The 22,541-nt window shown below is 40.8% G+C and overlaps 1 protein-coding gene across 1 annotated transcript in view; it reads left to right on the top strand.

Annotated features, from left to right (window-relative positions):
• LOC122554954 (calcium-binding protein 39) overlaps positions 1 to 22,541 on the top strand; it is a 75,988-nt gene that overhangs the window by 30,218 nt on the left and 23,229 nt on the right. Inside the window, exons 3-4 of the mRNA XM_043700421.2 lie at positions 11,497 to 11,661; positions 22,106 to 22,224. Of these exons, the coding sequence (XP_043556356.1) occupies positions 11,497 to 11,661; positions 22,106 to 22,224 (284 nt within the window). The remainder of the gene's footprint in view (positions 1 to 11,496; positions 11,662 to 22,105; positions 22,225 to 22,541) is intronic.

The following is a 22,541-nucleotide window of genomic DNA, read 5'->3' on the forward strand; positions in this document are numbered from 1 at the left end:
GAGTTGGGCATGAGTGGTTGTGATTGTGAGAAAGTTGTGTTTATGTAAATTTCTTCCTCTCCACTCCAACCCCAATCCCTTCTATAGTAAAAGTTGTGAATACAGAGATTAGAGATGAGCCAGAAATTATGAAAAGGAAAGATTGAAAACAATTGAAAGTGGTCTTGTCATTGACATTTTTAGCTTAATCTGGCTGGGACTAGGGGACATTGGGTCAGGGTGGTAAAATCAAAGAGAAATGATAGGGTTGGGATAAAAGGGAGTAGGAATTTAAGGGTGAAGTTTGCAGATTAGTCATTCTATTTACAGGCGAGAAGATGAAAATGGAAAAGAGATTTCAACAAAAAAATTGCCAAGAGGCTTTGGGAGGGTGACATGGCATTAAGCCAAGGTAGTGGTTTGGGCATGGAAAGTTTATTTGGGTGGGGTAAACTCTATAAAGAGAGAGAATGAAATATTGCAGATGCTGTCAAAAGGGAGTGTGAGAGTTTGTGTATGCTGAAAAATGCGCTTTTTTGTGTCAACTACCTACAGATTTTGCTGCAGTTTAGAGTTATATTTCTGGTTTTTGGATTGACACAGGATCATGGACCTGTGATTGAATCAACGCATGATTTTTATAATCAAATTACTTGATTGTAAGCAAAGTTTTCTTGTTTTCACGTTCCTTCTGTAATATTGCAACAAGACAAAACTTGAGAGCTTGGTCAGCTTTATATAATTAACCTAAAGTAACTTCTGTTTTGGGTGTGTCTTAGCTCTTCTTTGTCCTTTTGCATATTCTTGTTTAAAATAGCATGTATATGTGCAATCACACATCCATTTACATTTGTCTGATAGGACATTGATAACTAGCATTTACTCTGCACCATGGGAAACTGACCACTATTTAGTTCAAAATGCTAATAGTACTGTTAAACAATTTTTAAGGAAGTAACACCTGAACATTTTTTTTAATTGTAAAAATTACAGGTAGTTTCTCTTTCGTTTGGAATCATTTGGCCTCAGATATTAAAGCTGGTTGCTGTCACTTAAAATAACTTATGTTAGTTGTTAAAGACTTAGAAATAAAGCTTCAAGAGTCTTGTGTGATCATCTTTAAGGCTAGAATTTAGGAACAAACAATTGTGAAGGATGCACAGAAGAAAGCACTAGTATCCCCCACGATTGAGATGTCATTTTAAACTGGCGAGATTATTGGCCAAGAAAGCCTGCTTGAGTATAATGCTACCCTGTGTTGAATTAGCATTGCATTGTAAATCAATGGATGAATAATATTTAAAATTAAATAAAACATTTGAAGGCTATTTTAAAAATATACTTTAAGGTCTTGTTTCTGCAGACTGTAGGTTTATTTCCTGAATTTAGGCCCACTCCCCACTAATTGATTCCCATATGATATACAAGGACTGATAACTCAAATAAATCAGTTTTGAAAACTGAGTGCTGTCATAAGAAAGTTAGGAATAGGTTAATGTCAGTCGATCTGTCTTGAGTTTGGTTCAGAGATATAAACTACAACTCCAGTGCCTTATGGAGAGGATCATCCCAAAGTATTTCACTACAAAAAATCACGGTCATATGTATTACCGTGGGTAGCCAAACATTTTGTCAATGATGTGAGTTGTATGAAAGGTTATATTGGAGGTGAAGAAACAGATCTCCAATGGAGGCACCGAAACAGCAAAAGGCATAGTTGTTTCACATGGTTTGAAAAACTGAGCATTCAAAGAGAGATTCAGTGGAATTGAGTTACGTACTAAAAATTGGATGTGGCAACAGCTTTCAATCGCTGGAGCATTGGGACCTGTTCTGGAGGACATGTGTGGCATGTTTCCATCATAGCAAAAGGAATTTAAATTGAAGGAATAAAAAATAGCTCAAATTAAAATCTAGAATCCATAATGGTGACTATGAAAATATTGTCTTAAAAACTCATGTGCTTCACTAATGTTCTTCAGAGAAGGAAATTGGACATCCTTATCTGATTTGGCCTAAATGTGATTGCAGACTCACAGCAGAGTGGTTGACTCTTAAATGAACTCTGAGTGGATTATCAAGGCATTTAGTTCTAGAGCACTTGGGACAGGGCAACAAATCTGGCCTTGCTAGCGATGTCAGCATCCCATGGAAGAATACATTTTTAAAAATGTGTTTGAGGAATGTGGATGCCACTGGCCCAGACAACATTTGGTGATCATTCCCAATTGTCCTTGAAGATGGTGGTGAACCACTGTAGCCCATGAGCTGTTATGAAGGGAGTTCCAAGTTTTTTACTTGGGCCAATTACAGGCAATTACTGTCTAAAGTTTGCTTAATGTGTGATATGGAGGGGGAATTTGCTGATGATGGTGTTTCCATTCATCAGCTATCCTTGTCTTTTTAGGTGATGGAAGTTGCAGGTTTGAAAAGTGTTGTTCAGGTAGCCTTGGTAAGTTGCAGGAATGCATCTTGTGAATAGCTGGTTTGCTCAGTTGGCCAAAAGATTGGTTTGAGATGTGATGTTTGTCCATGTTCAAATCTTGTATTGACTGAGATCATGCAGGCCTCACCTGTTCAACCTCTCCCCCTCACCTGAGGCATGGTGATCTTTGGGTTAAACCACCATCAAACATCTCGCTGTCTCTCTCTTTCTCTCTCTGAGAGGGCAGCACTATGGTCATTTGGGCCTTTCTTTTTGGTCGTGTTGAGAATGTGCAAGTTGAAAGTGTAGGATGGGGTTGAGGTGGGCTGTTTTGTCATGAACCGTGTTGAGCTTCCTGAATGTTGAGTGGAATTTGATTCATCCAGAGAAATGGGGGTTATTGCATCTCACTTCCAATTACTATTTTGAAGATGGTAGGTAGGTTGTGGGCAGTTGGTAAGTTACTAATTACTTCACAGTATCTGACCCATTCTTAAAACCACTGTATTTATATGGCAAGTCCACATCCATTTCTGTTCAGGATGTTGATAGCGGTTTCGGTGATAGTGATATTATTGGATTTCAAAGGGAGGTGGTTAAGTTCTCTTCCTGGAGATGGTCATTGTGTGACATTTGTGTGTACAAATGTTATTTGCCAATTATCAGCCGAAGCCTAAATGTTGTCCAGGTCTTGCCACATATGGACACAGACTTCTTCAGTCGCTGAGGCATGGTGACCGATACGGAGTATCATCCGACTTGGAAGGTCTTAGTTAAAGATGGTTGGGCTGAAGAACTCCTACATTGGTGTCCTGGACTTAGATGATTGAGCTCCAACAACCACAGCCATCTTCCACTTAGCCAGGTATGACTGCAACTGGTGTAACCAACCTTGATTTCCTCTGACTTCAGACTTGCTCAGGCGCCTTACTGCCACACTGAGGCAAGTGATGTCTGATGTCAACAGCAGTCACTCTTTTATCCATGTTTGGGCTAAGGTTTTAACAGCTGAGTGACCTTTGTGGAACCCAAACTGAAGATCAGTAAGTAGGTTATTGCTGAGTAAGAGTAGCTTGATATCACTGGCAACCACTTTTCTATCTTGGATAATGATTAAGAGTAGATTAAATAAGTTGTAATTGGCTGAGTGGTATTTGGCCTGATGTTTGAGGACTAGACATGCATTTTCTGTGTTGTCAAGCAGGTGTTAATGTTATAGTTATCCTGGAACAGCTCTTCTGCAGGGACATGGCTAGTTCTGTAGCACAAATCTGTTGTCAGAAACATAGATATTGCAGTACCCAATGCCTTCAGCCATTTTTTTGATAATATGTGGAATGATTTGAATTGGCCATAGATGGCATATGCATTAGCAATGGTCACTGATGAAAGTCAAGATGGATGCAAATTATGTCTCCTCTTTTGCACTAATGTGCAAAGCTCCCTCATCATTGAGAATAGAGATATTTATGGAACTTCTTCCAGTGAGTTGTTGAACAATCCACAGCCATTCACTACTGGATGTGCCAGGATCTGTTTTCTTGTGGGATCACGTAGTATGGCATGCAAATAATCCTTTGTAGCTTCACTAGGTCGATACCTCATTATTTAGGTATATCTGGTGCTGCTTCTGCCAGGCCCTCCTGCACAGTTTGAATTGTTAGATGTTTGTGCTATTTAGCATGGTGATGGTGCTGCAAATCATGGAGAGGAGCTGAGCATGAAGATTGCAGAGCCGTGCCCAGAAAATCTCTCCATTCTGACGGAAAGGAATCCAGGCCAGTTTCAAGTCTAGTGCTAACAAAGCAATGAAGAGTAGGGGCCATCATTCACTCCCTGAAACTGTTGTAGGATTGTGAGGGGGTTAGTCCTATCAATACTGTCATGGGCAGATGTATCAATGAGTGGGGATTTGGTGTGGATAAGGTCAAGTAGGTTTTTCTTTCCTCTGAATACTTTGTCCTCTGTTGCCAACCCATTTGAGCAGCTACCCCCATTAGGATTTAATCTGCTTGGTCAGTAGCAGTGCTACTGAACCACTCTTGGTAATGGACATCACAGAGTAAACAGGCAGGAGGCTGGAAGAACACAGCAAGCCAGGCAGCACCAGGAGGTGGAGAAGCTGATGTTTGGAGTCTAACCCTTCAATGTTGGCTTCTCCACCCTGGTGCTGTGTTCTTCCAGCTCCCTGGCTGCCTACTTTGAATTCCAGCGTTCGCAGTTTGTTTCCACACCTAGAGTACATTCTGGTCCCTAACTACCCTCAGCGATTGTTCCAATTAATGTTCACTGGGGGCAGAGTATTGAGTTATCAACTGAGGAGTGGGACTTGATGGGTTGTAGTAAGTGGTAATCAGCAGTAGGTTTCTTTGCCCACATTTGACTTGATGCCATGAGGAGAAAGTGAGGTCTGCAGATGCTGGAGATCAGAGATGGAAATGTGTTGCTGGAAAAGCGCAGCAGGTCAGGCAGCATCTAGGGAACAGGAGAATCGACGTTTCGGGCATTAGCCCTTCTTCAGGAATGAGGAAAGTTGGTCCAGCAGGCTAAGATAAAAGATAGGGAGGAGGGACTTGGGGGAGGGGCGTCGGAAATGTGATAGGTGGAAAGAGGTCAAGGTGAGGGTGATAGGTCAGACTGGGGTGGGGGCGGAGAGGTCGGGAAGAAGATTGCAGGTTAGGAAGGCGTTACTGAATTTGATGGATTTGACTGAGACAGGCTGGGGGGAGGGGAAATGAGGAAACTGGTGAAATCCGATGCCATGAGGCTTCATTGGGTCTGAGTTAACATTGAGGACTCCTAGGCAATTCAGTCCTGAGGTATAGCACTGTTGCTTTATCTGGGATTTGTCTTACTTGTGGAACAAAGCATATCCAGAGATGGTGATGATGGTATCTGAGCCACAGTAACATATGATTTAGTGAGTAAGACAATGTTGGGGCCTTGCCAGAGATTTCCTCAAAGTGGTCTGTGAGCGAAGAATTTGTATAGGTTTGTCTGTAGCTCCCATTTTAATTTTCGGATGTGTCAATTTAAAAGTAAACAGTGTAACTTTATTTTAAACAGGATGGAAGATTTAGTACGCTGTGATTGTTGAAAGTTTTATATAAGCAAAACGTGTTGAAGTTATTAGTTAAAACAGATAGAGTCATAGAGATGTACAGCACGGAAACCGACCTTTCGGTCCAACTTATCCATGCCGACCAGATATACAAACCCAATCTAGTCCCACCTGCCGACAACCGGCCCATATCCCTCCAAACCCTTCCTATTCATATACCCATCCTGATGCCTCTTAAATGTTGCAATTGCACTAGCTTCCACCGCTTCCTCTGGTAGCTCATTCCATACATGTGCCAACCTCTGCGTGAAAATGTTGCCTCTGAGGTCTCTTTTATGTCTTTCCTCTCTCACCCGAAACCTGTGCCCTCTAGTTCTGGACTCCCCCACCCCAGGGAAGAGACTTTGTCTATTTATCCTATCCATGCCACTCATGATTTTATAAACCTCAAAAGGACACCCCTCAGCTTCCGACGATCCAGGCAAAACAGCCCCATCCTGTTCAGCCTCTCTCTCTATAGCTCAGATTCTCCAACCTTGGCAAGATCCTTGTAAATCTGTTCTGAACCCTTTCAAGCTTTGTAACATCCTTCCAATAGGAAGGAGACCACAATTGCACGCAGTATTCCAACAGCGGCTGAACCAATGTCCTGTACAGTGGCAATATGACCTCCCAACTCGTGTACTCAATACTCTGGCCAATAAAGGAAAGCATACCAAACACCACCTTCACTATCCTATTGACCTGCGACTCCAATTTCAAGGAGCTATGAACCTGCACTCCAGGGTCTCTGTTCAGCAACACTCCCAAGCCCTTATCATTAAGTATATAAGTCCTGCTAAGATTTGCTTAAAACTAAATTAAACTCCATCTGCCACTCCTCAGTCCATTGGTTGATCTGGTCAAGATCCTGTTGTAATCTGAGGTAACCTTCTTCGCTGTCCACTACACCTCCAATTTCGGTGACATCTGCAAACTTAGTAACTGTACCTCTTATGCTCACATCCAAATCATTTATATAAATGATGAAAAGTAGCGGACCTAGCACCGATCCTTGTGGTCACTAGCCTCCAGTCTGAAAACAACCCTCCACCACCACCACCCTGCCTTCTACCTTTGAGCCAGTTCTGTATCCAAATAGCTAGTTCTCCCTGTATTCCATGAGATCTAACATTGCTAACCAGTCTCCCATGGGGAACCTTGTCGAACGCCTTAGTGAAGTCCATATAGATCACATCCGTCACTCTGCCCTCATCAATCCTCTTTGTTACTTCTTCAAAAAACTCAATCAAGTTCATGAGACATAACTTCTCATGCACAAAGCCATGTTGACTATCCCTAATCAGTCCTTGCCTTTCCAAATACATGTATATCCTGTCCCTCAGGAATTCCTCCAACAACTTGCTCACCACTGACGTCTGGCTAACTGATCTATAGTTCCCTGGCTTGTCCTTACCACCTTTCTTAAACAGTCAGGAATTCCCTGGCTGTTCTCTGTTTGGCTTGTCCGAGAGGCATGGCACTCATCCACTGATTCAATCAACAAGCACATCGACCTGGACCCAATATACCGGCCACTGCAGCGGACAGCTGGAACTGACAACCGGAAGCGGCAGATACAAATCACTATAAATGCCGGAGGAAACATCACAGAAGTGTTTCACAGGAGGCTCCCAAGCACTGAGGATGTCACCTAGACAGGGGACGAAACATCTGCAACACAAATTCCCAGCTCGGCGAACAGAACCACAACAATGAGCACCTGAGCTACAAATCTTCTCCCAAACTTTGAACATTCTATATCTTCCATGTCCTTTTCCACTGTAAACAATGTTGCAAAATACTCGTTTAGTATATCCCTCTCTCCTGCAGCTCCACAAAAAGGCCAACTTGCTGATCTTTGAGGGGCCCTGTTCACTCTCTAGTTACCCTTTTGTCCTTAATGTATTTATAAAAACCCTTTGAATTCTCCTTAATTCTATTTACCAAAGCTATCTCATGTCCCCGTTTTGCTCTCCTGATTTCCCTCTTAAGTATACTCCTACTGCCTTTATACTCTTCTAAGGATTCACTCGATCTATCCTGTCTATACCTTATGTATGCTTCCTTCTTTTTCTTAACCAAACCCTCAATTTCTCTAGTCATCCAGCATTCCCTATACCTACCAGCCTTTCACCCTAACCGGAATATACTTTCTCTAGATTCTCATTATCTCATTTCTGAAGGCTTCCCATTTTCCAGCCGTCCCTTTACCTACGAACCTCTGCACCCAATGAGCTTTTGAAAGTTCTTGCGCTCAAGTTTTGGTACAATCCTCCATGTTATTAGTAAGATGGACTTTGTAGAGTTTGTGGGATTTGATTTTGTATTCACGTTTCAGATGCGAGATTGTTGCTGGTGGTCCATCCGGTTTTACTCATTCCTTTAGTTTTGTTTGATATAACCAAATAGCGTGATAAGCTGTTTCAGAAGGTATAACTGGAAGCACATGGAGGTCAGATAATAGTGGATTTCCTTCCCTAATTTTGGGATGTTAGTGAATCAAAAGGGTTTTCTATGACAATTAAAAATTGTTTCATTGCTGACGCTTGATTTTGACTACAGATTTTACAATTGCAATCAGATTCCACCAGCTGCCATGGTCAAATTTGTACCAGTACCCCAGGCGTGAGTCTGGACCTCTAGATTACTTGTCCAGTGACATTACCATTCTGCCACAATTTACCCAGAGTGACCATGAAGCTGCAATTTACTTATATTTCCAATATTGTACACTGTTGTTACTGCTCACAATACAATCTTTACAATTTGTTTTACTTGTTCAGAGGATAAGGGCATTGCAGGCTATGCCTGCTTTTATTGTTTATTCCTTATTGCCCTACAAAAAGGTAGTGGCATGCTGTCTTCTTGAACCATTGCAGTTCTCGGCATGTTGGTATACCCACTACATTGTTAGGCTGCTTTCTCATTAAAGTTAGGTGACCAGGTCGTGAATTTAACTTGTGGGTCACCTTGCCTGAGATGAGAGGGTCATGTTGAGAAGGCAGGACCTCCATGTTGACTTCTGCATTGCAAATGTGGCTGAAGTCACCGTGAAAGTCCCACTTTCTCAACTTTGCCCCTTGCCTGGGGCATGGTGACTCACTGGTTAAACTTGCAGCCAGATGTGGGCGGCACGGTGGCACAGTGGTTAGCACTGCTGCCTCGCAGCGCCAGAGACCCGGGTTCAATTCCCAACTCAGGCGACTGACTGTGTGGAGTTTGCACGTTCTCCCCGTGTCTGCGTGGGTTTCCTCCGGGTGCTCCGGTTTCCTCCCACAGTCCAAAGATGTGCAGGTTAGGTTAATTGGCCATACTAAATTGCCCGTAGTGTTAGGTAAGGGGTAAATGTAGGGGTATGGGTGGGTTTCGCTTCGGCGGGTCGGTGTGGACTTGTTGGGCCGAAGGGCCTGTTTCCACACTGTAATCTAATCTAATGTCTCTCTCTAATGACAGAGTTGCTCTATGGTTCTCTGGTACTATGGCAACTTAATGTTGTTAGCAAGGGGAGGGGGGAATTCCAAATTTTTTGACATTGGGACAATGAAGAAGTGGTATTATCTTGACGTGACAGTGCGCCATTTGGAAGGAAGCTTGCAAGTTGCGATACTCTGATGTATCTGCTTTCTTTATCCTTCTAGGTTGTAGAGGTCATGGGGGGGTGAAAAACTAATGACCGAATGACCACTTTGTGGACCACTTTCAGTCAGTCTGCAATCATGAGCCTGATGCTTGCCATTTTAATTCTTCATTTGCTGTAACACCAGTTTCAGTCCTCTACATTCTGCAGCATTCCTGTGAAGTTCAATGCAAGTGCAAGGAACAACTTCCTCTTCTGATTAGGCTTGATATAACCTTCTGATCTTAAACATTAAATTCAAAACTTTCGGTGTCCCATTTTGATTTGGGTTTTCTTAAGAATTTTATTTTTCATATTTTTGCTTTTGGACAGAGGAATTCATTATTCTGACATTGAGGTAAAGCTGACCTCTGTTCTTATTCTTGACTTTCACTTCCTCTGCTTTTTGTTCCAATATATCTTTGTCATTTAATCCCCTACCTTTGGCCCTATCCTTAATGAGACCTATTTGTTTTCATCCCAACTTTTGATAGCAAAAAAGCCCATCTTCCTTGAGTTCTGGAGAGTCTTATTTGACTCGAACTTAACTCTGTGTCTCTCTCCACAGGAACTGACAGACCTGCCATGTATTTCCAGTACTTGTGTTTTTCATAGAATCCCTACAGTGTGGAAACAGGCCATTTGGCCCAATACTTAACTCTGTGTCTCTCTCCACAGGAACTGACAGACCTGCCATGTATTTCCAGTACTTGTGTTTTTCATAGAATCCCTACAGTGTGGAAACAGGCCATTTGGCCCAATACGCCCACACCGACCCTCCAAAGAGTTATCCACCCAAACCCATGCCCCTACCTATTACTCTACGTTTACCCCTGACTAATGCACCTAACCCACACATCCCTGAACACTATGGACAATGTATCATGACCAATTCACCTAACCTGCACACCTTTGGATTGTGGGAGGAAACTGGAGCACCCAGAGGAAACCCACGCAGGCACTGGAAATGTGCAGATTCCACACAGTCAGTCAACTGAGGCTGGAATCAAACCCGGGTCCCTGGTACTGTGAGACAGCAGTGCTAACCACTGTGCCGCTCATAGCACAGTGACTGAAAGGAAGCATTGCATGAAAACATTTTTTTTTTTGCTGTTGTCGTTCCTGTGAGATGAATTACTCACCACCTGCTTTTCTGGAGCATGGTAAGGATTAAAGAGTTTGATTCTTTGCTAAAGAGTGTGGTGCAAATGTCAAATGGATTGCGAATTGGTCTGGTGTGATTAGATTATTTAACAACGCTCCAATGCAACACCACAATGTTTTTCTGTGCATGATTTCTCACATTACTTTTAATTATATTTAATAATCTGTTCAGACATGTTATGACAAACCTTTCCGACGAGTAGGGCTTACACCCAGGTCATTTGGCTCAGAGCTGAGGATACTATCACTGCGCTGTAAGATTCCTTCCCATGCTTTAAAATTGGCTGATTCTCCTAGAAAATGGAGAGGGTGTATGCCTTTTGTATTGTAACATTGCATGATAATAGATTTTGTTTCTGTGGCACCTATGCAGCAACTAACATTTTTTTCTGATAAAAGTGTAAACAGTCTACAATGTCAATATTACTCTTGATCATCTAGAAATAAAGACTTGACAACAGATAACTTCTCCAGCTCAATTTGATGAGGGTATCTGAAAAGTATTACAATGCAAGTCTTGACTATTGTGGTTTGTCAATGATGGTATTAAATATTTGGACATGTTGTTTACTGCGCTAAATATGATCCTATAAATTAGCGATTTCAGATCATAACTTTCTTGGTTTATTTTCTGAAATTAATCTTACAACTGGTAGAGCAGTGGAGGTCAAGGGGTGACTTCTATTGAAGTTTATGAAAGCATGAGGGGCATGGATAAGATAAATAGACGAGGTCTTTTGCCTGGGTGGGGGGCATAGGTTTACAGTGAGAGGGGAAAGATTTAAAAGGGATCTAAGGGACAACCTTTTCACACAGAGGGTGGTGCGTGTATGGAAAGAGCTGCCAGAGGAAGTGGTTGAGGTTGGTACAATTACAACATTTAAACAGCATCTGGAAGGGCATGTGAATAGGAGTGGTTTAGAGGGACAAGGGCCCAATGCTGACAAATGGGACTAGATTAATTTAGGATATTTGGTCAGCATGGTTGAGTTGTAGTGAAGGGTCTGTTTCCATGCTATATATCTTTATGACACTATGACTGCACAAGTGCAGTAGATGTATCTCCAGAGTTTTTCCACAAGTTTCCTATTTTGATGTTTCATTGATTTTAAAAAAAAAAGATTTTCATTCCCCTCAAGTTTTTGCTAATTGCGCTATCTGCAACTGCACCTTGGAGAGAAGATTAATTCTTTTGTTTTTAAACTTTAGGCCTCTGAAGAAGTATCAAAATGCCTGCTAACCATGAAAGAGATTCTATGTGGTACCAATGATAAGGAGCCTCAGACTGAAACAGTTGCACAGTTGGCACAGGAGCTATACAATAGTGGATTGCTGATATCATTAATTGCACACTTGCAACTGATAGACTTTGAGGTAGGTAATACTGGAGCAGGAGTGTGTTTTCTCCATAAGATATCTGTTTTATTTAGCGAACTGTTTCAGAATAGTTCAAGTTTAAAACACTAGTCTGTTTTGTCTGATATTTAAAGCAAAATTGATCTGCAGTTTACACTTGCTTTTGGCATTGAATTTTATCTACAGTGGAAGGTGATTTGCTAAAATTTAGGCTCCTTTACAGTATGGGAAGTCACTGTTTAAATTGCAGATCCTTGATGTAATACACAAGCTTTGTCACCTATTCTGTCTGATGAAACTATCTTGCTTTTAGGAGTTCCGATGTAGTACAATTCAGATACATTAGGGATTCTTTGAGGCAAAAGCAGGATGTTGTTGCTCTTGCCAAAGTTTATATTTTACCCTCAATATACACCAGTTGCTTTGCTTCTTCTGAAGTTGATAGCCATAAACGCCTGATTATTTCTCTGGAATTTTGCACTTCTTATATCTGTTATTGCACATTGTTCATTGTACCCAGTGCCTCCTTAACTGGACAGTTTGATCTTGACCTGCCCCAGTACTGTGTCCTCACAATGGAAAGATACAAGAAAACATGATGGACATTCGAGCATGTTTTGGATATGTTTAGGGTACCTGCTTATTTTTGGTCTTTATATTGTGTCAAATCATCCCAGTTTATTGTTTTTGTGTTTTGTTTCTGTAAGAATAAGAGTAGGCCATTCAGCCTATTGATCATGCTCCATTATTGAGTTAGATCATGGTAGATCATCTACCTCAATGCAATGTACTACACTGTCTCCAACTCCTTTGATATCATCAATCTCTGGAGCCTGTCGATTTCTGCCTTTGACATGCTTAATGTTTGAACTTTCATAGCTCTGAGGTCGAGAAAAAAAAATCCTGATTTTATTGGTCTACCTCTTGTGTTGAGATTATGTTCCTGATTTTAGACTCACCATCCAGGGGAAGCATCTTAGCTACATCCACCCTGTCATTCCCTGTAAGAATATTGCAAGCTTCAATGAAGTCAGTTCTCATTCTTTGAAGGTCCAAGACATGCAGACCCAGTCTCCAATCTCATCTCCTAAAGCAATCTCTCACCATCCTTGGGATTAATCTAGTGAATTTATGTTGCATTCCCTGTATGGCAAGTAAACCACACACACAGGCACATAAATTATACACAATACTTCCAGGTGAAGTCTCTCTCAGGCTTCACTCAACTACAGCAAATCATCTTTTCTCCTGTACTCGTGCCTTTCTGGTGAAAACCGACATATCATTTGCCTTCCTAATTCCTGCATCTGCATGCTAGCTCATAGTAATCCATGCGCAGTGACATCTCTTTGCATTCCTGCACATTTCAGCCTCTTACCCCTTTAAGAAATATGTCTTTTCATTTCTTTTCTACCAAAGTGAATAACTTAATCACATTGTATTTCATCTGCCATATTCTAGCCATGATTTGGAGATGCTGGTGTTGGACTGGGGTGTACGAAGTTAGAAATCACACACCAGCTTATAGTCCAACAGGTTTATTTGGAAGCACTAGCTTTTGGAGCGCTGCTCCTTCATCAGGTAGTTGTGAAGTATAAGATGGCAAGACACAGAATTTATGGCAAAAGTTTACAGTATGATGCAATTGAAATTATATATTGAAAAAGACTGGATTGTTTAATTATCTCATCTTTTAGAATGATCATGTTAGTTTCAGTTCTTTCATTTGTAAATTGCAGAACTTTTTTAAAGTTACATTCTCAAGTGAACTTTAACAATTGGTATCATGTCAGCCCAGATAATGCATTTAAGGTGCAAGCTGACCTGTGTGAGACTATCTGTGCCACAATGGTCAGATTGACTCTGAACTAAAACACTGATTTACAGAAACTTACATGGATTCATGCAGTTTTTGAGCTGGAAATCAGACATTAAAGGACTAAGTGCTGAATAAATTCAGCAAGTCAACTGGATTTTGAAGAAATCATATTAGACTCAATGTTAACTTTGATCCTGTCTCCACAGAAGGTGCCAGACTTGTTTGGTAAATCCACCACTTCCTCATAGTTATGTTTTGTGCTGTAAAATAGTCATATATCTGATTAATGTGATTTTATTTTACCTTGAATCCCTTTCAAAGCTCATGGAATATATTTTTTTTCATTTTATCTTTCTAGAGCACCGTTGATCTTATTTCCAGAAGTAATATTACTTGGTTATAACCGACTGATTAATCCCATGATTATTTTACATATAAATGTTTCTTAGCTGCAGAAAGGCTGTTTTTGCACCTATTCTGAACTAAAGCTTGTGTTTCGTATTGCAAGGTTTTACAAATGAAACTTCAACAATTTACTGTCATCTTAGAGTGGCTCAATATGGGAATGCACTGCAGTCATTTTATGTGCTATGGCTCCCAAAATACATTTTCAAGATGTGAATAATGAGCTATGTTTTCTAATTATAGTTTCAAATGCACACTCAACCTGAACCCACTTGGGCTGCTTTTACTTGGAGGCACCAGAAGGGAAGGAAAGTGATCCTCTGATGACATAAATATATTGGTTGTTTTCAAATCTGAATGAATGGAGAATTTGGAAATGGCCTGAAATATATGGGTAGATTTGTATGTAGTCTCAAACTAATGCAGAATTTATCCGCTGACAAAGATTAACTTTGTTTCTGGCCCTCAAATTTAACAGCAGTAACCCCAGGACACAGAATAAATTTTATTATTAGAGTTTTTAATCACCTGTCAATCATTTTAGCATGGTTGAAAAATGACAGTGGTAGATAAGTACACTAAATTAATGCATAGACAGGATATATGCTGCTGCAGTGGACTGGATTTAACAAATACATAGATGAGAATGAACTTGTTGACTGAAAAAAGATCCAGGATGCAGTGTTTAATGTCATATTTTCTCTTCTCATTTAGGCCTGTAGTTTCAGCTTTGACTTTCAGCTAGCAGACCAATTCGAGTGTAGAGCAGAGTGAACTGTTATTGGCTTTCATAATAGACCAATATAAGTAAAATTTAGTATAATCATTATTTTTAAAGCTGTAAATATAAAACTTTCATCTGAGGAAATGTTTCCTGCGTAGAGTCATAGAGATGTGCAGCACGGAAACAAACCCTTTGGTCCAACTTGTCCACACCAACCAGATATCCTAATCTAATCTAGTTCCATTTGCCAGCATTTGGCCCATATCCCTCTTAAATCCTTCCTACTATTGATATACTCATCCAGATGCCTTTTAAATGCTGCAATTGTACCAGTCTCCACCACTTACTCTGGAAGCTGATTCCATACACGTATCACCCTCTGCATGAAAAAGCTCCCCCTAGGTCCCTTTTCTATCTTTTCCCTTTCACCCTAAACCTGTGTCTTCCAATTCTGGACTCCCTCACCCTAGGGAAAAGATCTTGTCTATTCACCCTATCGATGGCCCTCATGATTTTATAAGCCTCCATAAGGTCACCCCTTAGCCTCCGATGCTCTAGGAAAAACAGCGCCAACCTATTCAGCCTCTCCCTGTAGCTCAAATTCTCCCATAGAGGATGTATTTTCTTGCCTCTTTTCTCATGTCTGTAATAAAATTAATTCAATTGAAATATTATTTTAAGTGTCTTGAAAACAATTTATGTTTGGCTGACCTTTGGGACTTGAATCCCATTAGTTATAATTTGGTCTAATCTACTATATTCATAGCTTTTTACTCTTGGCAAGCTTAATGACCAAAACATAGATATCATGTCACTTATTTTCGTGCACCTTGTAACCTAGATTATTCGCTTCTTTGTACCATGTTAACCAAAGTGAATTTTGCTGCATTTGCATTTTGTACAGCTGTCAAGGCTTCAATACCATAGTTAATTGTTTTAATTCAAATCATCCTCAAGTCACCTATGGGTTAGCGGTTATTGTTTCCCTGTCAATTGAATTCAAAAACCTGGCAACAAGTATTTCTTCATATGATACTGCGGAAATTGTAAGATTTTCTAGTTTCTGACTATGTCAAGCACTTTGTAAATGAGTTGTACCAGGTGAGACTGACTACATTAGGAAAGATTCTTAAAAAATCAAAAACTGTGATGCAGGAGATTGGAAATAAAAATGAAAACTGCTGGGAGAAACTCGGCAGATGTGGCAGCATCAGTGGAAAAAGGGACCCAGTTAATGTTTCCAGAGCAATCTTGGGAAATGTGATGGGTTTTACATTGTTGGAAAAGGGCAAGGTCAAGGATAGGTTAGAGAGTAGGAGAGATTAAGGAGTTTGAGAGTCATGAAGTAAAAGGTAAAGGATGTAATTACAGTGAAAACAATATACTGGTGCAGCATAAAGGTCAGCTTTGTTAGGAAACAAAACATAAGAAAACACCAGAATGACAATTTATTGGGGGTGGGGTATAGTTCGACTCAAAATTCAAAAAGCAGAAAGTGAAGACTGCAGATGCTGGCTATCAGAGTCAAAAGGTGTGGCGCTGGAAAAGCACAGCAGGTCAGGCAGCAGTCGGAGAGCAGGGGAGTCGACTTTTCGAGCATAAGCTCTTCATCAGGAAATCCTTAAAATTTGACTCAAAATTCCAAAAGATTAATTTGGACTTAACAAGTGATTAAAATTTTTTGAAGGTGCTATGGAAAGCAGAGACCAGATAATGAATTGAATGTCATTTTAGATTCAGTTTTACAGCACCAAATGACCCCCATCAGCCTTTTGGGTCTATGCCAGTCATCAAACATCTATCTTCCATTATTTGTTTGTACACTGGCACATCAGGTAATCATCTAAATACTATTTACAGGTAAACGTTGTGACGGTTCCCAACTCTACGACCCTTTCAGACAGTGAGTTCGAGACACCAGTCAACCTCTGGAATATCCTTGCATTTCTAAAATGCCTTCTGTTAGGCTCTTGTGAAATAGGGACTGAAAAGACAGCATATTGGTTAAATAAAGTAGAAAGCAGAGTGTATAAGTTAAAAGGTGTGTTTTTGGATTGGAGAAAGACAGAAAATGATGGTCAATGCCAGGACCAATATTTATGAATTTTATTAATAATTTAGGGGTACTATAGCTAAAACAAATAGGAAGCTATTCCAAACCTTGCAGACTGCAGTTAAGTAAGGTCTAGTTATGTTTAAGATAGACAGTGTGGGGTAATCACACTGTGGTATGGAAAATAGAAACCTCACTACAGTTTTTTAAAAATAAAGATAAACTGACTGGCGTAGAACATCACAGGGACCTACAGAAACATCTGCTTTGTCCTTGACGGTGTTAAGCTTTTTGTTGGAGATGCACTCATCTGTGCAAGCGCAGAATTTTACATCATACTTCTGACCTGTGCTGTGTAGTGGTGGAAATGTTTTGGGGAGTTATGAAGCACATGATTTACAAAATAATTTCCAGCATCTGATTTGCCTTTGTAGCTACATTATGGCTGGTTCGGTTCAGTTTCTGCTTAATGGTCATTGATGAAGCACCTGAAGATGGTTAGACCTGGGATCTCATGCCAAAGATCACTTCCGGAGCCTGAGATAATTGGCCTTCAACAGCCACAAGCATCATCCTTTGCACTAAGTGTAACTTCAATTTATGAAGAGTTTATCTCAATTCCATTAACTTTAATTTTGATAAGACTCCTTGATGTCATACTCAGTCAAATTTTACTTTGATGTTAAGGGTAGTCACCTTTGCCTCTTCTTTGGAATTCTCCTTTTTTTGCTCCATATCTGGACCAAGGCTTTGAAGTCTGGAGCCACATAGCCCTGACAGAATGCAAATTGAACAGCAGTGAGCAGATTATTGTTGAGTATTGGGGAATGGTGACTCAGTGATTCACATTGCTGCCTCATAGCGACAGGGACCTTGGTTCAATTCCATCCTCAGACAACTGTCTGCGTGGGTTTCCTCTGGGTGATTCGGTTTCCTCCCCATATCAAAGATATATGGACTTAGGTGGATTGGCCAAGGAAAATGCAGGGTTACAGAGATAGGCTGGGCCTGTGTGGTATGCTCTTCGGAGATTCGGTGTGGACTCCATGGGCTGAATGCCCTGCTTCCACACAGTAGGGATTTTGTGACTACATTCTGTTTGTCAACAACACTTTGCATCATTGCTAAAACTTGAGGGTAGATTGATGAGGTGGCTATTGGTTGGGTTGAATTTATCCTGCTTTTTATGGTTAGATCATACCTAGATAATTTTCTATTTTCAGGCAGATGGCAGACTTCAAGCTGTACAAGATCTATTTGGCTAGGTGCACGGTTAGTTTTGGAGCACACGTCTTCACTGTTACAGCTAGTCACAGCCTGTAGTCTTTGCTGTAATCAGTGCTTTTTGTCATTTTTGATATCATGTGAAGTGGGTTTCTTTGTGATTAGATTAGATTCCCTACAGTGTGGAAACGGGCCCTTCGGCCCAACAAGTCCACACCGCCTCTCTGAAGAGTAACCCGGCCAGACCCATTTCCCTCTGACTAACGCACCTAACACTATGGGCAATTTAGCATGGCCAATTTACCTGACCTGCACATCTTTGGACTGTGGGAGGAAACCGGAGCACCCAGATGAAACCCACGCAGACACTGAGAGAATGTGCAAACTCCTCACACGCAGTCGCCCGAAGCTGGAATCGAACCTGGGACCCTGGTGCTGTGAGGCAGCAGTGCTTAACACTGAGCCACCGTGCTGCTTTCATTAGCTGAAAAACTTGCATCTGTAACGCTGAACATTCCTGGAGCAATCCAAGATGGATTATCCACTTGGTGCTTCGAACTGAAAATGATTGCAAATACCTCAGCCAGCATTTTTATTTTAATTGTTATATTGGACTCTGACATTATTGAGAATAGGGATAATTTTTGTTGTAGTGACCTACTGCAGTCACAATGTAGATGTGGCAGAACTGTAGAAGAATTTAAGTGTGTGCAAGAAAATTTTCTGATTCTCAGTGTGTGGATGTAGCTACAAGAGAAGGTGGAAAACTTGATCTCCTCTTGGGAAATAAGGCAGGGCAAGTGACTGAGGTGTCAGAGAGAAAGCACTTTGGAGTGACCATAATTCAATTAGTTTTAAAATAGTGATGGAAAAGGATAGACCAGATTGAAACGTTGAAGTTCTAAATTGGAGGAAGGCTAATTTTGACAGTATTAGGCAAGAACTTTCAAAAACTGATGGGGGCAGATGTTCGCAGGTAATGGGATGACTGGAAAATGGGAAGCCTTCAGAAATGAGGTAATGAGATTCCAGAGACAGTATAGTCCAGTTAAGGTGAAAGGAAAGGCTGGTAGCTATAGGGAATGCTGGATGATTAAAGAAATTGAGGGTTTAGTCAGGTATATGTCAGGTATAGACAGGATAGATCAAACAAATCCTTAGAGTATAAAGGCAGTAGAGGTATACACAAGCGGGAAATCAGAGGGCAAAAAGGAGACATGAGATAGCTTTGGCAAATAGAGTTAAGGAGAATCCAACAGGATTTCACAAATACATTAAGGACAAAAGGGTAATTAGGGAGAGAATAGGGTCCCTCAAAGATCAGCAAGGTGGCCTTTGTGTGGAGCCGCAGAAAATGAGGGAGATACTAAATGAGTGTTTTGCTTCAGCGTTTACTATGGATTACTATGGAAAAGGACGTGGAAGGTACAGAATGTAGGGAAATAGATGGTGACATCTTGCAAAAAGTGCTGGATGTTCTGAAACGCATAAAGGTGGATAAATCCCCAGGACCTGATCAGGTGTACCCTAGAACTCTGTGGGAAACGAGGGAATGATTGCTGGGCCACTTGCTGAGATATTTGTATCATCAATAGTCACAGGTGATGTGTTGGAAGACTGGAGGTTGGCTAACGTGGTGCCACTGGTGGTAAGGACGACCCAGGAAACTATAGACCGGTGAGCCTGACATCGATGGTGGACATGTTGTTGGAGGGAATCCTGAGGGACAGGATGTACATGTATTTGGAAAGGCAAGGACTGATTAGGGATAGTCAACATGGCTTTGTGCATGGGAAATCATATCTCATGAACTTGATTGAGTTTTTTGAAGAAGTGACAAAGAGGATTGATGAGGGCAGAATGGTGGACGTGATCTATATGAACTTCAGTAAGGCGTTTGACAAGGTTCCCCATGGGAGATTGGTGAGCAAGGTTAGATCTAATGGAATACAAGGAGAACTTTTCACTTGGATACAGAACTGACTCAAAGGTAGAAGACAGAGGGTGGTGTGCAGGGTTGTTTTTCAGACTGGAGGCCTGTGACCAGTGGAGTGCCACAAGGATCGGTGCTGGGTGCACTAGTCATTTACATAAATGATTTGGATCAGAGCATAAGAGGTATAGTTAATAAGTTTGCAAATGACACCAGAATTGGAGGTATAGTGGACAGTAAAGAAGGTTACTTCAGATTACAATGGGATCATGATCAGATGGACCAATGGGCTGAGAAGTGACAGATGGAGTTAAATTTAGATAAATGCAAGGTGCTACATTTTGGGAAAGCGAATCTTAGCAGGATATATCCACTTAATGGTAAAGTCCTAGGGCACGTTGCTGAACAAAGAGACCTTGGAGTGCAGGTTCGTAGCTCCTTGAAAGTGGAGTTGCAAGTAGATAGGATAGTGAAGAAGGTGTTTGGTATGCTTTCCTTTATTGGTCAGAGTATTGAGTACAGGAGTTGGGAGGTCATGTTGTGGATGTACAGGACATTGGTTAGGCCACTTCTGGAATATTGTGTGCAATTCTGGTCTCCTTCCTATCGGAAGGATGTTGTGAAACTTGAAAGGGTTCAGAAAGGATTTGCAAGGAGGTTGCCAGGGTTGGAGGATTTGAGCTATAGGGAGAGGTTGAATATGCTGGGGCTGTTTTCCCTGGAGCATCGGAAGCTGAGGGGTGACCTTAGTGGTTTATAAAATCATAAGGGGCATGGATAGGGTAAATAGACAAAGTCTTTTCTCTGGGGTCGGGAAGTCCAGAACTAGAGGGCATAGATTTAGGATGAGAGGGGAAAGAGATAAAAGAGACCTAAGGGGCAACGTTTTCACGCAGAGGGTGGTACATGTATGGAATGAGCTCCCAGAGGAAGTGGTGGAGGCTAGTACGATGGCAACATTTAAAAGGCATTTGGATGGGTATATGAATAAGAAGGGTTTGGAGGGATATGGGCCAGGTACTGGCAGGTGGGACTAGATGAGGTTGGGATATCTGGTCGGCATGGACCAGTTGGACCGATGGGTCTGTTTCCCTGCTGTACATCTCTATGACTATGTAGAGTTCTGGTCTGTCTGTTGGTTGTGAGATCACTTAATTCTGTCTATAACATGCTGCTTCTGCTGTTTACTGAACATGCAGTCCTGTGGTCTGTCTTTACTTTTTAATTTGTTCTTCAATTTAGTAGCAGTTTGAAACAATTTTGTCCCTCTTTTGGTACTCCATTTCAGAGGGCAGTTTCAATCACATTGATGTCATCAGATTTCCTCCCCTGAAGGACATTACTGAACTAGATGGGCTACTAACAAGAATTTAATAGTTTTATGATTATCACCGAGACTGCTCTTCATTCCAGAGTTATTGATTAATTCTCTCAGCTGTGATAAGATTGAACCGCAATCCCAGAGCATTAGTCACTCTGAGGATCATGAATGCAGCAACATTACCACAGTGTAACTGCCCCTGACATACATATTAGAGTATTTAGCCAGACCGCCTTTTAACAAAGTATATTAGTGAGAAGAAATTATCTGTTGAGGCAGCTAATTTACTGAGCTGGATCGCTTTTCTCCCTCCTATGCATCATCCCATAATTTCAGTCACTGTTTTGTCCTCAACTCTGTAAGACATTAGTTGCAGTTATTGAGTGTGACTTAAAGCTGTTCAAGCAACATCACAATGAGTTCCCTCTTTAAACAACATATGCATTCCAAGAATGAGCAAGACTTCATGCGAAGTGATGGCATGCACTATAACATGCATTTGTTAATTAGACATCCTTCAAATGCATTTGAAGCTTTCTGAATCAAGTTGATACTACTCAGAATGAGTTTTGCTTTATTTTACTTAATAATTGCTCTCAGTCAAGGAAGGCCCCATTTGTGAACAAACTAACTTGGTAATTTTGAAGATTTTTTAAAAACTGAGTTATATAGTATTTTCAAGCAACTAAAATTTTGGTTTGAAACAGACAATGCTTTGGAAACTTGGGTGTGGCAGCATCTGTTGTGCATCCACAAATGCTGCCCGACTTATTATTTCTGCAGTATTTTCTGTTTTTATTTCATACTTCTAACATCCACCATGTTTTGCTTTTATTAACTGTTTTTGGTTTAATGTAATTAGTTAGTTATTTTGAAATCTTAAGTTATCCAGTCTAATGACTACATTTTATGCCTTTTTTAAAGAATAGTATCGTACAAATTGCAGGCTTTTTGACCTTGTTACTATATATTTTATGAAATAGGGAAAGAAGGATGTCACCCAGATCTTCAACAACATTTTACGAAGGCAGATTGGTACTCGCACTCCAACAGTGGAATACATATGTTCTCATGAACAAATCTTGTTTATGCTTTTGAAGGGGTAAGTATTATCCAATGGTGTTTTTAAATCAATAAAATACACTAAATGCCGAATGATTTTTTTCCAAAGTTACTTCATATTTTGTGTGGGTGTCTGAGAGTTTTTGATATCACAGCAAGATTGTCAATAAAACTGGAAACTCCTATTTCACTTCAGTACCTTGGGCTGTAACTTGGTGTTCTTATTCAGGAAGTGATGTGTACAGTAGTTTTCAATTCAATTTATGAATTTAACATAAAGATAAGATGTGAGTCTGGTATTTGATGACTCAAAAGATGACTGCAGTCCCCGTCAATGGTGAATTGTGCTTAGAGGAC

Source organism: Chiloscyllium plagiosum, unplaced genomic scaffold (genome assembly GCF_037043375.1).
Source record: "Chiloscyllium plagiosum isolate Xiang-an unplaced genomic scaffold, Cpla_swu_hap1 HiC_scaffold_12, whole genome shotgun sequence".
Taxonomy (NCBI): Eukaryota; Metazoa; Chordata; class Chondrichthyes; order Orectolobiformes; family Hemiscylliidae; genus Chiloscyllium; species Chiloscyllium plagiosum.